At 41.3% G+C, this 14693-nt stretch overlaps 1 protein-coding gene across 1 annotated transcript; it reads right to left on the minus strand.

Annotated features, from left to right (window-relative positions):
- Positions 1-1574: 1574 nt before the first annotated feature.
- On the minus strand, positions 1575-3522 carry LOC114278076 (putative acetyltransferase At3g50280). The gene has a single exon (XM_028220062.2). It carries the CDS (start codon positions 3067-3069, stop codon positions 1750-1752), a length of 1320 nt encoding a protein of 439 aa, XP_028075863.2. The 5' UTR covers positions 3070-3522; the 3' UTR covers positions 1575-1749.
- Positions 3523-14693: the final 11171 nt, after the last annotated feature.

Consider the following 14693-nt stretch of genomic DNA (forward strand, 5'->3'; position numbering starts at 1 on the left):
CTTCCTTTCGGTAACTTGTGGAACCAATCAGATGCAATTTCCCCAAAGGATGAGGGGAATACCTTGCAGAGCAATGGTTCGTTCCCGCTATATAGTGCCATTGAATTGAGGTATAGCCCAACATGAAAGTTTGGATCTGATTTACCGTCATAGATTTGGAACCTCGGCATACTGAACCTCTTGGGTGGTTCGAATTTGTCCAGTTCTACCGAGAAGGCTGTCTTCGGTTTTACTGGGGAGTTTACCTCGGCCTCTGCATTTTGCTGCCTCCTCTTGAGGTAGTCCCTTAAGTCTTCTTTGCTCCTCCCTGGAGCTCGGCTGTCTTTTGATTTTAGTCTTTTTGGTATACTGCTCTCGGCCTCGAGGTGGGTCCGTTTGGGTCTCTCTTCATGGGTTGTGTCAAAGTGGAGTACTTGCCCCTGAACATGTCGATGTTCTTTGGGGTCTGGATTCTTCATGTGTTGCGTCCTTCGGGACTCTTCTTGCCTCGGCCTTTCTCGTCCGACTTCCCTGGAAGGCCGGTGAGAATGCCTTCCGCTCCTGGTATGTTGAGGGGCCTCGGGGATTGTTTTTCCTCCACCCTTCTGGGTGTTGGTTGCTGGCATTGGCGTATCTTGCAGCGGGTATGGTGGTTGCATAACATTGTTCTGCATCATGAAGTTGACGACCGACTGGAGGTCCGCCAACTTGTTTGCTAATTCCTTTACTTCCTCGTCTCTGCGTAGGCACCTGTCCCTCCATACCTGGAGGTTGTCTTCATTGTAATATTTTCCTTGGTTTGATCTTTTTGTTGTGTCACCTTCCTGGATATCGTTGTTCTCCCTGTGACCCTGGTCACGGGCTTCTGTATTGTGATTGTCTCCTTCGGCGTCAAGGTTAATCGGTCTGCTGCTTCCAGAAGGAGCATCGTCCCCAGCGTTTCCTTGCTGTCCGTTACTGGCCATCTATTCTTCCTTCGTTCCCACAGACGGCGCCAAATTGTGTGGGTAAAAATCTGACCACACTGCCCAAGTAGTGATCAGCAGCTAAGCACCGGCAGAATAGATGGCTCCAGCAACCTGTAACAGAAAAGAAAAGCTCCGGCGGTGGTTCTTCCACCCGGGGGCACTCCGACGATCAAGTCAGTATGATTCTTAAGGATAATCAAGTATTAAACTGAATACTCAAAGTATGAATTACATACCTTAGACCCACGGGGGTGCCTTTCTTTTATAATGTACTCAATCCAAGTCCAACTAGAAGTATGACTTCTATGAACTCCAATCTTAGTGCTTACTCTGGACTCTTTAAGAGATAGAGATAAACTCCCTAAGAGCTTTATCCTTATCTTAACTAAGTCCCCTCTTTGCCTTAGGACTCTTGTCCCTTATCTTCGGACTCCGACATCTTCGGAGATGACCTCGGCTTCTCCGAGATTACCTCGGCTTCTCCGAGATTACCTCGGCTTAACTACCAGGGCACGTGGCACCTCGGCTGACACGTCGGCGTCACCATGCCACGTGTTGGTATTCAAAAAATATGTCCCCACATAAATAATACTTTAGAAATTTATATAAAATTAAAAGAGAAATTCATAACACACGAATTTTATTTTATATATTACACTAAGACGATAAAATTCTAATTATTTTTAATGATACCGTAATTTATTGAAAATTTTATTGACCAGCTAGACCCAAAAAAAAAAAAAAAAAAAAAAAAAAAAAAAAAAAAAAAAAAAAAAAAAAAAAAAAAAAAACTGTAGATTGATCACATAGTGACAGCTTCCATGAACTCTTCATCATCCCTCAAAGCAACCAACTTCTCAGGCAACAAGCAAACTTCAATGTCAATACTCCCTTCCTCCGCCCCCGGAAAAAGGGTTATCTTCCCATCGCTCTTGTTTCCACCGCCACTTCTCACCGCCACCGGCTTTCCCCAACCAAAGTCATTTCCATACACATTAAACCGAGGCGAACTACTAGTTGCCAAACCATCGTTTGTCAGGACACCCCTTTTCATTATCTTCGGATTCTTCACCCAGTTTTGGTAGAAATCCCTAACCGCTTCGTTAGTTTGCGAAGCAATCGCTTTATTCATTTGCCAAGCCACCCAACCAAGTCCCTTCTCCACCAACTCTCCCGCAGTGGAACATAACACCTCGGCATGAATTGTATTCCCAAAATACCCTTCCGGCAACGAGGGTCGTAGCCTCGGCCTCGCGCTTACCAGTAACACGTATTTCACCTCTTGATTAGAGTCGTTGATGTTTTGGCAGCGTATCACAGATCGCCATAAATGAGCCAATAATGCCTGGAGAGACGAGATAGTTGTGGTGCTCATCTCCGCGTTCGCTTTTGCTTTGAGAGCTGCGATTTTCTCTTTCGTGAAATGAAAAACCATTTCTTCTAATTTTGGTAAAACGAAATTATTGTTTATTTCATCGGCGCAAAAAGGGATTCGAATGGGGACGTCGACTTCATCCGGAAACCAACGCTTGACCATCGGTACTCGCGATATTTTGTCAGAACCCCGCGATATTTCTGACCAAGAATTAAGGAATTGCCAGAAACACGAACCGTCAACGACTGCGTGATTCATGGTGCAGCCGATGAATAGGCCGTCGATGAGCTCGGTTACTTGAACGGCAAGGAATGGTTTGGAAATACCTTCATAGTTAAGGACATTATTGAGTGGGAAAAAAGAGTGGACAATTCGAGGCACGTACACAGGACCAAGGATATCGCTGACATTGGCATTCTCAGCGACAGCGTGAACGAAATGAGCTCCGGCGTTATTGCAGTCTACGAAGAAGGAGGAGGTGTCGTCGTCATTTTTGACGACGCAAAGGCGGCCAGCTAGGATAGGGAAGAAGTCAAGTGTGCGAGAGAATGAGATCTTGAGATGATCAACTATGGTGTTTGCTAGTAGTTGTTGTTGTGATGGTGTGGGTTTGAGAAAGAGAAGACCCTTTTGGATAGGGCCAAGTAAGAGAAGCTGGAGATCCCATGGAGTTAACTCAATCCTCTTATCGGTTGATTCACTTGTTGGTTGGACTGTACTGGTGGACACGAACTGAATTTCCTCCATGTTTCTGTCTTTTACACACACAAAAAAAAAAATAGTTCCTCAATGGTTGATTTGATATGCACAAACTCAATCTCCTTCCTGGGTGTTGCACAAATTAGCAATATAAATAGCAATTGCAATAGACTAATGCTAGAATTATTATTTGATTCTCAGTCTAAGCAACTATAATAAGGAAAAAGCTTGGACCCCGTTTTGGGCGTAAGGATCCTGGAGTTGGTATTTCTATTGTGCTATTTTCGGATAGATTTAAGGAGTGGCTGACCGGACCCTTTTTTCCGGCGAGATAAGGTGGCCAGCGGTGGTGGAGATGGTGGGTTAAGGTGGTGGTGTAAGGGTGGAGCAAGGGTGTGGTGTTTGGCCACCAAGGAAGTAAAGGAAAATGAGTGAGAAGTTAGAGAGGAAAGCATGAAGACAACGATGTAAACAAAAACAAAAAAAATCTGCACTTTTTTTTTTTTTTATCTTTTTTGTGTTGAAATGGGGTGTTTGGTCACACCTACTATCAAGTTTGGAGTTGGCTTTAGATATCCTAAATGGAGTTTGACATAGGAGTGTGTTTGGCTCTAGATGATTGTTGGGAATATTATAATTCTACCCCCCTAAAGGAAATTTCGCCCACGAAATTTACTTATTTGTTTAGTCTAGTTCATACCTTGAAAAAGATGTGGATATCGAATTTTCATATCATCCTCCCGCTCCCAAGTAGCTTCCTCCAAAGCATGATTTTTCCACAATACCTTTACTAGTGATATAGTCTTGGAACGTAGTATTTGATCCTTCATGTCCACAATCTCTATGGCTTCCTCTTCATAAGACAAATCATCCTTGAGTTGGATTGGTTGGAAATCTAACACGTGTGATGGTTCAGGCATGTACTTCTTCAACGTGGATACATGAAACACATTGTGAATGCGAGATAGACTAGGTGGTAAGGCCAAACGATAAGCAGTCTTGCCAATGCGCTCTAGTATCTCAAATGGCCCAATATACCTTGGACTTAGTTTGCCTTTCTTGCCAAATTGCATCACTCCCTTCCATGGCGAGATTCGTAAAAATACATGATCTCCCACTTGAAATTCCAAATCCCTCCTCCGATTATCTGCATTGCTCTTTTGTCTACTTTGAGTCACCTTCAACCTTTCTCGAATATTATGTACTTTATCGATAGTAATTTAAACAATCTCTGGTCCTAACAATTTTCTCTCTCCAACCTCATCCCAACATACTGGAGTTCTACATCTTCACCCATATAAAGCTTCATAGGGAGCCATTCCAATACTTGATTGATAACTATTATTATATGCAAATTCTATTAAGGTCAAGTGTTCATCCCAACTACCTCGAAAATCTAGGACACAAGCTCTCAATATGTCTTCTAAAGTTTGGATTGTCCTCTCAGATTGCTCGTCGGTTTGGGGGTGAAAAGCTATACTGAATCTCAATTTAGTACCCAAGGCATTTTGAAGACTAGGCCAAAAGTAGGATGTGAAGCGTGAGTCTCTGTCTGAAACAATAGTTACCGGCATACCATGCAATCTCATAATTTCATCCACATAAATTTTTGCTAATCGATCAAGTGAAAAGTTTTTCTTAGTAGCCAAAAAGTGTGCAAATTTGGTCAACCTATCTACAACAACCCAAATAGAGTCATGCCCCTTCTGTGTGCGAGGCAGGCCCGAAACAAAATCCATGGCGATATGCTCCAATTTCCATTCAGGTATAAGAAGAGGTTGAAGTAAACCAACTGGGCGTTGATGCTCTGTTTTAATCTACTGACATACCAAACACCTTGACACAAATTCTGCTATCTCTCTCATCATATTTGGCCACCAATAACTTTCTCTTAAATTTCGATACATCTTTGTACTCCCTGGATGCATTGCATAAGGTGAATTATGGGCCTCGTCTAATATCTCCCTTTTTTATCTCGGGCTCATTTGGAACACATAACCGATTTTTAAACATCAACACACCATCTTCTTTAATAATAAAGTCTGACAGAGTACCATCTTTCACTCGAGCTCGGGTCTTCTCCAAAACTGAGTCTTTCCCTTGGGCATCTCGAATGCAATCCACCAACAAAGGCCTCACTTTAATTGTAGCTAACAAGGATCCTGACTTCCCAACTGCTAGATCAACTCCAATAGATTTTATTTCATGCAAGAGACTAAATTGAATGCCCTGAATGTGAGTTAATCTCCTTTTAAATTTCCGACTAAGAGCATCGGCCACCAAATTAGCTTTTCCTGGATGATAATTAATGGTGCAATCATAGTCCATAATCAGTTCAACCCATCTCCTTTGTCTCAAATTTAAATCCCTTTGTGTGAATAAATATTTCAAACTCTTATGATCGGTATATATCTCACATTTTTCCCCATATAAATAATGTCTCCACAACTTTAAAGCAAAAACAACTACTGCGAGCTCTAAATCATGGGTGGGATAATTGCGTTCATGGTTCTTCAATTGTCTAGATGCATAGGCCACAACCTTTCCATGTTGCATCAACACACAACCGAGCCCTTGATGAGAGGCATCACTGTAAACAATAAATCCTTCACCACTTAATGGAATAGTAAGCACTGGGGCAGAAGTTAATAGCTTTTTTAATTCTTGAAAACTCTTTTCACAATTCTCTGTCCACTCAAATTTGGTATTCTTACAGGTCAAATGTGTTAATGGTGCCGTAATCAATGAAAACCCCTCTACAAATCTACGATAGTAGCCTGCCAACCCTAAAATGCTCCTCACCTCGGTCACGTTAGTAGGACGATCCCAGTTCACCACAGCCTCTAATTTCTTCGGATCCACAACAATACCTTCACCCGAAATCACATGCCCCAAAAATACGACACGATCTAACCAAAACTCACATTTGCTAAACTTCGCATACAGCTTCCTTTCTCGTAAAGTCTGTAATACCACCCATAAGTGTTGTTGATGATCCTCTTGACTCTTGGAATAAACAAGTATGTCATCAATAAATACAATCACAAATTGGTCAAGGTATGGTTGAAACACTCTATTCATAAGGTCCATAAATGCGGTGGGGGCATTAGTTAGACCAAAAGGCATAACAAGAAATTCATAATGGCCGTAGCGAGTTCGAAAAGCAGTTTTTGGTATGTCTTCTTCCTTAATCTTAAGTTGGTGATACCCTATTCTAAGATCGATTTTGGAGAACACACATGCTCCTTGAAGTTGATCAAACAAATCATCTATACGAGGCAAAGGATATTTATTATCCACCGCGACCTTATTCAACTATCGATAGTCAATACACAATCTCATGGTGCCACCTTTTTTCTTCACAAATAACACAGGTGATCCCCAAGGCGAGACACTTGGCCTAATGAAGCCTTTATCCAATAACTCTTACAATTGCATCTTAAGCTCCTTAAGTTCCGCTGGGGCCATACGGTAAGGTGCACTAGAAATTGGGGTAGTTCCAGGAATTAAGTCAATAGCAAACTCAATTTCTCGATCTGGGAGTAATCCAGGTAGTTCATCGGGAAAAACATCTACAAAGTCACACACAATTGGTATATCCTCCAGTTTTTGACCACTCAATTCGGAGTCAACCACATAGGCTAAGTATCCTTGGCACCCCTTCTTAAGCATTTTTCAAGCGGTAATAGCAGAAATAACATAAGATGGGGACGCACATCGATCTCCACAAAATCTAAATTCAGGTTCCCCAAAATTGGAAAATACTACCTCTTTCCTATAACAATCCACCGAAGCATGGTAAGAAGCCAACCAATCCATTCCCAAAATCAAATCAAAATCAAGCATCTCTAAAGGCAATAAATCCGCTACCATCTCCCTATCTCCCAACTTTAGTACACAACCACGATATACCTCCTCAATTATAACACAATCCCCAATAGGAGTAATAATGGATAAACGATAGCCTAGAGGTTCAATAGGTTTATTAGCATGCAAAGAAATGGATAGAGACACAAAAGAATGCGTAGAACCCGGATCAATAAGTACATGTGCCTCCCTACTAAACACATAAATAATACCTGCCACCACCTCCGGATTAGCCTGAGCATCCCGTTGAGTCAAAGCAAAAACTTTCCCCTGCGAGGTTTGTCTATCGGATTGAACACCTCCTTTATTCTATTTGCCAAACCTAGTCCCAACCTGACCTCCTCCTCGGCCTCCCCCTCAGCCGGCACCTGAAATTTTATTACTACCAACTCCAATACTAGCAGATGAAGCGGTTCATGTGCAATCTCTAGCCAAATGTCCGGGTTGTCCACAATTGAAGCAAGCTCGTGTATCTCCCAAATTAGTCATTTTTTGAACTATGCAATCTTTCACCAAATGACCCTTCTGGCCACAACGAAAACACAAGTCGGTACCAGCATGACAAACGCCTGTATGTGCCCGCCCACATTGCTTGCAAACACTTTGAGTAAACTGAGATGATGTCCCACTAGACTGTCCATCACACTGATTAGAAATGCTTTGGGTTGGGGTGGGATGCTCTCTATTTTTTTGATATGCACTAGAGCTCTTGACTGAACCATAACCATGACCACCTCTCTTTGACGGTCTATTAGATGTGTTCTCATGATGGGATGAACTAAGGTGGCGCTTCTTCTGTTGTTCCGCTAACTTCATTTCTATGACATCTTTCTCAGCTGTTAAGGTTTTATCAACCAAGGTCGAATAGTTAGTTATTCCCAATACTCGGATACGAGATTTGATATCCAAATCCAACCCATCTATAAAACGACGACATTTGACCTCCTCATCATCCACAAACGAAGGGGCAAAACGAGATAAAGAAATGAACTTAGCTTCATACTAAGCTACAGTCAAATCCCCTTGCTCTAGCCGAAGGAACTCTCTCTCTTTTTCATACCGATAGGTAGCTGGAAAGTACTTGTCATTGAAAACCTTAGTGAATTGGTTCCAGGTCAATCCTCCAGTGCCACATGCCGTAAGTAGGCGTTGCGTGGCCTCCCACCAATATTTAGCCTCCTCCACCAGCATAAAACTAGCAAGTGCAACTGGCTGCTCGTCTGATACTTCCATCACAGAAAATATCTGCTCTACCCTCCTTAACCAGGCCTCTGCCTCCATAGGATTGGACGATCCAGAAAATGATGGAGCCCCCAACTTCTTGAACCTCTCAATTGCGGTGAGGCGGTTCTCTGTAGGTTACACAAATGGCCTAGACTATGCTGCATTATGTTGTTCAAGGATGCGAGTTTGCCTCTCCGCTAGGCTAGCCGCTGACTCTAAAAGGCGCTGCACACTAGGGTCTAAAAATGCTGGAGCTACATTAGCCCTTGGTGGTACAACTCTATCTGAATGTCCCACTTCTGGATTGGCACTTGACTCTTGAGTTTGCTCATTATGCGATTCATGTTCAATCTCTTCTTCCTGAACCCGAGATGGAACTTCATTTCCAACACTAAGATGTGGCTCTCGCTCAGCCTCAAGTACTTCCATAAGGGAGCGACTCTTATGAACTTTTCGCCTTGCCATACACGCTTGTATAACAAGACAATTAAAACTTAGAATACTAGATCACTATTAAACATCATCACTAATCGAATTACTAACTACAATACCCTATCAACTTTAATTCTAAAGTAACTAGTCTACAGATTCACAACCTAATGCTCTGATACCAAAAATGTAACGACCCAATCTTGGCAAGGCAAAACCTCGCCAAGAGGGTGCACCTCAAACGCTATAGCACCTTTACATCACAATTCCTGTATAATTCTTACATCACATCACCACATCACCAAAAGTGCATAAGACCTTTCAATTGCCCAACATATATCAGATGATCTATTCAAAGACAAAAAGTATTATCATGCTACAAGATAGTTCCCAAGCATTTCCTCCCCAAAAAAAATAATACATACTAATCACGAACCCATCAATACATCCAACTTCATAAGCAATATTTACAATCAACCTCATTCATAAAAAAAATAAAAGGTAAACTTACATCCTAGAATGACCCTAAGCAAAACCTCAACTACAAGATGCCCACCTTTGATCCTTCAAAAAAAAATTTCTAGCCTTCTGAGTTGAGGTGAGCCACACAAAAGTCTATGAATCTGAAAAAATATATATATATATATATATATATTTAAAAGAATGAGCTAAAGCCCAATGAGTATACCAATACCATGGAGTTATAAAACTTGCTCCTTCCAATTGGGTTCAAAATAAAGATAATAAACATAAGAGCTTAATTGGACTGAAATTCATACAAAATAAAAATAAAAATAAAAATAATGAAAGTAAACAAAAATACAACTTTTCAATACATTAAGATTTCATGTCGATCATACGAACCACTACATAGCCTTAGGGTCGCGTTACCTCGTGACTTGGGTGGTGACGGTACCGTTACCCAAAACATAACCATAGGAACATAACTCATGTCAACGTAGCACTTCAATTCTCATTTCAATGTTTCGGTCCCCGGGACCCCTTTTATATACAACGACCCTTATGGTCCTTAAAACATTTCGGTCCCCAGGACCCCAAAGCATTTTGGCCCTTGTGGCCCCAAAGGCTATTGTTGGTTATATGATCAAAACAAAAAAAAAAATACCCTTGTACAACATTTCATTGTCATTCAATCATCATCATCATAAAATTTGAAGGACTCAACTTAAATAAATTCTCATAAAAAAAATTAGTGCTTCATTATACAAATGAAATCATATATTTATTTAAACTCAACTATTAGCCTCAATAGATTTATAGATTTATACAGAAAGGGGGCGAGTTCGTCGAATGGGGAGAATTTTCATCTAAGGGGAGAAGTCCTTCGAAAAACAGAGACGAACTCTGGAAGGGAATATTTGGCGAAGCAGAAACGGAGGAACAATTCTTTGCTCTCTGTAAAGAAAAATGTCCCACCGATTACGTCACAAAATACCCCCAATTAAAAATATTTTCCAAGGATCATTACAAAAGAGAGAGGCCCCCATATACTACCCCTTTTAATTCATTTCCTTTCTTAAATGAAGAAGTAAAAAAATGGGCAGAAAATAATATTTTGTTTGTAAGTCGAAATTGTGTTCAGTACGAGTTATGTCAAAATTGTTGTCTCTCCGTTTGGAGGGAAGACGATTTCCTTAGATTAGGGATACACAAAAATAATATAAACAATTTATATACTGACGAAGAACTCTCCTCCTCCTCTGATAACAGGAACCAGAGCAGAGGCCCATCCGCCCAATCTCCCTCTACCTCGAAGGACCCTCAAGAACAGGCAAAACCGCCTGGGCCAGAAGCCTCGGACGACACAATTACTTCTCCGGCAGAATAAGCTTCAAGGACTACGACCAAGACGCCGTCTACAACGTGATAGACGACATCAAATACTCGACAGTCCCTACCGAATTAATGAAGAATTTAGTAGGATGCCAGAGAGATTTCCATGTATTTGTTAAGTTCCAACCAGATCTCATTATTAGAGGAGGAATTCCTTGTATTTTATTAACAAATGGGGACAGTAGTTGGTTAGATGCAATGTCCCCAAAAATGAGAGAATGGTTTGATGTTAATGTAACCACTGTCATGATTAATGAAAAATTTTATTAACTTTATTTATGAAACCACTCAAAGTTTTATTTACTTACTACATTTCCCTTATCATCCACAATTACATCTTGGGTCACATCACTATTTTTTACACTGATGATTACATTTCGTAAAACATTAGAAAATTCTGCTGCATCCATAACAACTAATCCTCTACGATCAACTTCCTCTTTGCTAACACCAACCTTTGAAATCGACGGACCAGGATCAACATCACTAGATTCATCACCACCTCTACGTACATCAATCTCTGACAAACTCAGACGACCTCTGCATTCATGAATGACTGAACGACTTTCCCCAAAACCTCCTAACAACAAATCTCTTCGCCTCTCCGGTAAACCAACAGACTTAGTCCGTGTCAGAATCGGAATGGCCTTCGTTGGAGGACAATGCCAGACATCAACATTGTCATTAGTGTATTTTTTAGATAACACAACAATAGAGGGGGCCCTCATTTGCGAATCTTCTGGCATGTCACTCGTAGAATACTTCAGATACCCCTTCATTTTACAATACGTAACCCCCCTTTTAATATTGGAATTTTCAAGTCGATACTTCACCATCCATGGCACCTGTTTGTCGTTAATTGAACAATAACCATTCCCGTAATAGACTAACTCGCATTGACAATCTACTGGGAAAATAAACCATGCCTGCAAACTGTCATTACCGTCTAACCTCCGATCATAAACATTTACTCTGACCAACCCACTAGCATTGGGTGCGCAAAGGGGGGAATATTTTATCAATATTTTATCAACCTTAATACTTTTTTGTTTGTATCTTAACCTCAATTGAGAAAATAAATTAGGCAACGCAAGTTCAATACAACTGAAATCACTTGCTAAAACACCTTCAACAACCCCAGTTTTTATATCGTCCACCTCCATTAACCTAAACATTATAAATAAAAATACATCAAATTACAATTCTAAACAGTTTTAAAGTACATTTGACTCCTTAAAGTAATTTTGCATTCCTTTCCACTAACAGTAGCAGCCACTAAATATATGGCACCCTTTTGAATGCTTCCAACATTTTCCAACAACGTATCTTTGTAGTCCGTCCAAACATTAACTGGGAAGAACCGGTCTACAACTTCTATCCCGTGACGGACGTACTCTTTGTCCTTGCCACCAGCGAGCTTGAATCTCATTTTCTTTAGCATCCGAAAACGGTCGGACTGGTCAGGATCAACAATCCAGGTCTCAGGATTACCCTCGCCAACTCCAATAAATATCTTGTCAGGTGTAGGGACGGAATCTGACGGACTATTATCGCTGATGACAAAAAACAACACGTGGTGGACCACAGCTTCGTCCTTAGCATCCTGTCCCAATTGGACATTACCAATGAATTTGATACCCTTAACCACGATCTTGTCTGATTGACGGTCAGATCTCTTATTACCCAACTCAATACCATTAAGTAATCTCGAAACGCCTTTATTATCAAACTTAACGTCCCTTAATTGTTCATCGTATAGCTGTAATTTCCTTACTCCCCTCTTAGTCTCCTTAAGAAATCGGGGAATATTCTGAACGTACCGTCTGCGAACATACTGGGTCTTAAAAGGTGCACGACTACGGTAACTACGCCTATATCCACTGGCCGCCGGTGTCCTTGACCTCCGGTACGCAAGGGGGGTCCGGTAATGGCTGCTTCCTATTCCTTTCATTTTTTATAAATAACTCCAAATCTTTTATACGAACACTTCTACAGGATCTGTTACCTCTGCTAACCCTTCTGTTCAGACACCTTAGCTTTGATATTTTTGCCATCTGATCTTCGTACACCGGAACAAACTTCACCGGAGCTCTCCGCCGGCTCTCTTCCCACAGTCCTAGTTGCCATGTCAAAAAGCGATCTACACACATTTGAGTGAACTGCCTGTAATTCTCGGGATACTCTTCTAAGGAGTACAACATTGTATACCAAATAAATCGACAAAAATGGCAGAAAGAAAAAGAGGGACGAAACAAGGTACAAGATAATCACCTCAGTGTAATAACTCTCCAACTGCAAAAGCATATCTCTCATATCTCTCTCCACCGACAAATATCTGAGGCTGGACCCAGATATATAGACAGCTGTAAATACGGAGATTCAGAATTCAAAATTTGAATTCCCGCCAATTACTGTTCATTCACGCGGAATTCTGTGCACCTTTGCTTTATCTCCAAGAAAAACCACCACGACCGTGACACGTGGGTGGACAGGATCCGGCCACGTCTACTCACACCACTCACACCAAATACTGGTTACTATTTGGTGTGAGTACGGATTTAATCTCCACCTTACATGTCACCATCCGTACGTCCATCGACAGATGAAATTGCCTATCGGGTACAATTTCAACAGGGGGGCGCTAGTAACATTATATATAGCGCCCCCCCCCAGCTGGTGTGACCTCCCCCTATGTAAGCCCTCGACAAACAACATTCACACCAGTGTAAGTTAAGTGTTAATTACTAAATAAGCTAAATCATACCTCGCCAAGCCTCCTTCCGTTTTTATGCCAAGAATGTCTTCCTCACCTACCCACAATGCCCATGCCCAAAAGAACAACTCTTAAAACTCCTCCAGTCTCTCCTCCAACTAGCCTGTCAGCCATACTACATACTTGTCGCAAGGGAGCTCCATGAAGATGACCTCTGCGTTCATGAATGACTGAACCACTTTCCCCAAAACCTCCTAACAACAAATCTCTTCGCCTCTCCGGTAAACCAACAGACTTAGTCCGTGTCAGAATCGGAATGGCCTTCGTTGGAGGACAATGCCAGACATCAACATTGTCATTAGTATATTTTTTAGATAACACAACAATAGAGGGGGCCCTCATTTGCGAATCTTCTGGCATGTCACTTGTAGAATACTTCAGATACCCCTTCATTTTACAATACGTAACCCCCCTTTTAATATTGGAATTTTCAAGTCGATACTTCACCATCCATGGCACCTGTTTGTCGTTAATTGAACAATAACCATTCCCATAATAGACTAACTCGCATTGACAATCTACTGGGAAAATAAACCATGCCTGCAAACTGTCATTACCGTCTAACCTCCTATCATAAACATTTACTCTGACCAACCCACTAGCATTGGGTGCGCAAAGGGGGGAATAGTTTATCAATATTTTATCAACCTTAATACTTTTTTGTTTGTATCTTAACCTCAATTGAGAAAATAAATTAGGCAACGCAAGTTCAATACAACTGAAATCACTTGCCGAAACACCTTCAACAACCCCAGTTTTTATATCGTCCACCTCCATTAACCTGAACGTTAGAAATAAAAATACATCAAATTACAATTCTAAACAGTTTTAAAATACATTTGACTCCTTAAAGTAATTTTGCATTCCTTTCCACTAACAGTAGCAGCCACTAAATATATGGCACCCTTTTGAATGCTTCCAACATTTCCCAACAGCGTATCTTTGTAGTCCGTCCAAACATCAACTGGGAAGAACCGGTTAACAACTTCTATCCCGTGACGAACGTACTCTTTGTCCTTGCCACCAACGAGCTTGAATCTCATTTTCTTTAGCATCCGAAAACGGTCGGACTAGTCAGGATCAACAATCCAGGTCTCAGGATTACCCTCGCCAACTCCAATAAATATCTTGTCAGGTGTAGGGACGGAATCTGACGGACTATTATCGCTGATGACAAAAAACAACACGTGGTGGACCACAGCTTCGTCCTTAGCATCCTGCCCCAATTGAACATTACCAATGAATTTGATACCCTTAACCACGATCTTGTCTGATTGACGGTCAGATCTCTTATTACCCAACTCAATACCATTAAGTAATCTCGCCACGCCTTTATTATCAAACTTAACGTCCCTTAATTGTTCATCGTATAGCTGTAATTTCCTTACTCCCCTCTTAGTCTTCTTAATAAATCGGGGAATATTCTGAACGTACCGTCTGCGAACATACTGGGTCTTAAAAGGTGCACAACTACGGTAACTACGCCTATATCCACTGGCCGCCGGTGTCCTTGACCTCCGGTACG

Source organism: Camellia sinensis, chromosome 8 (genome assembly GCF_055761805.1).
Source record: "Camellia sinensis isolate YWXY chromosome 8, ASM5576180v1, whole genome shotgun sequence".
NCBI lineage: Eukaryota > Viridiplantae > Streptophyta > Magnoliopsida > Ericales > Theaceae > Camellia > Camellia sinensis.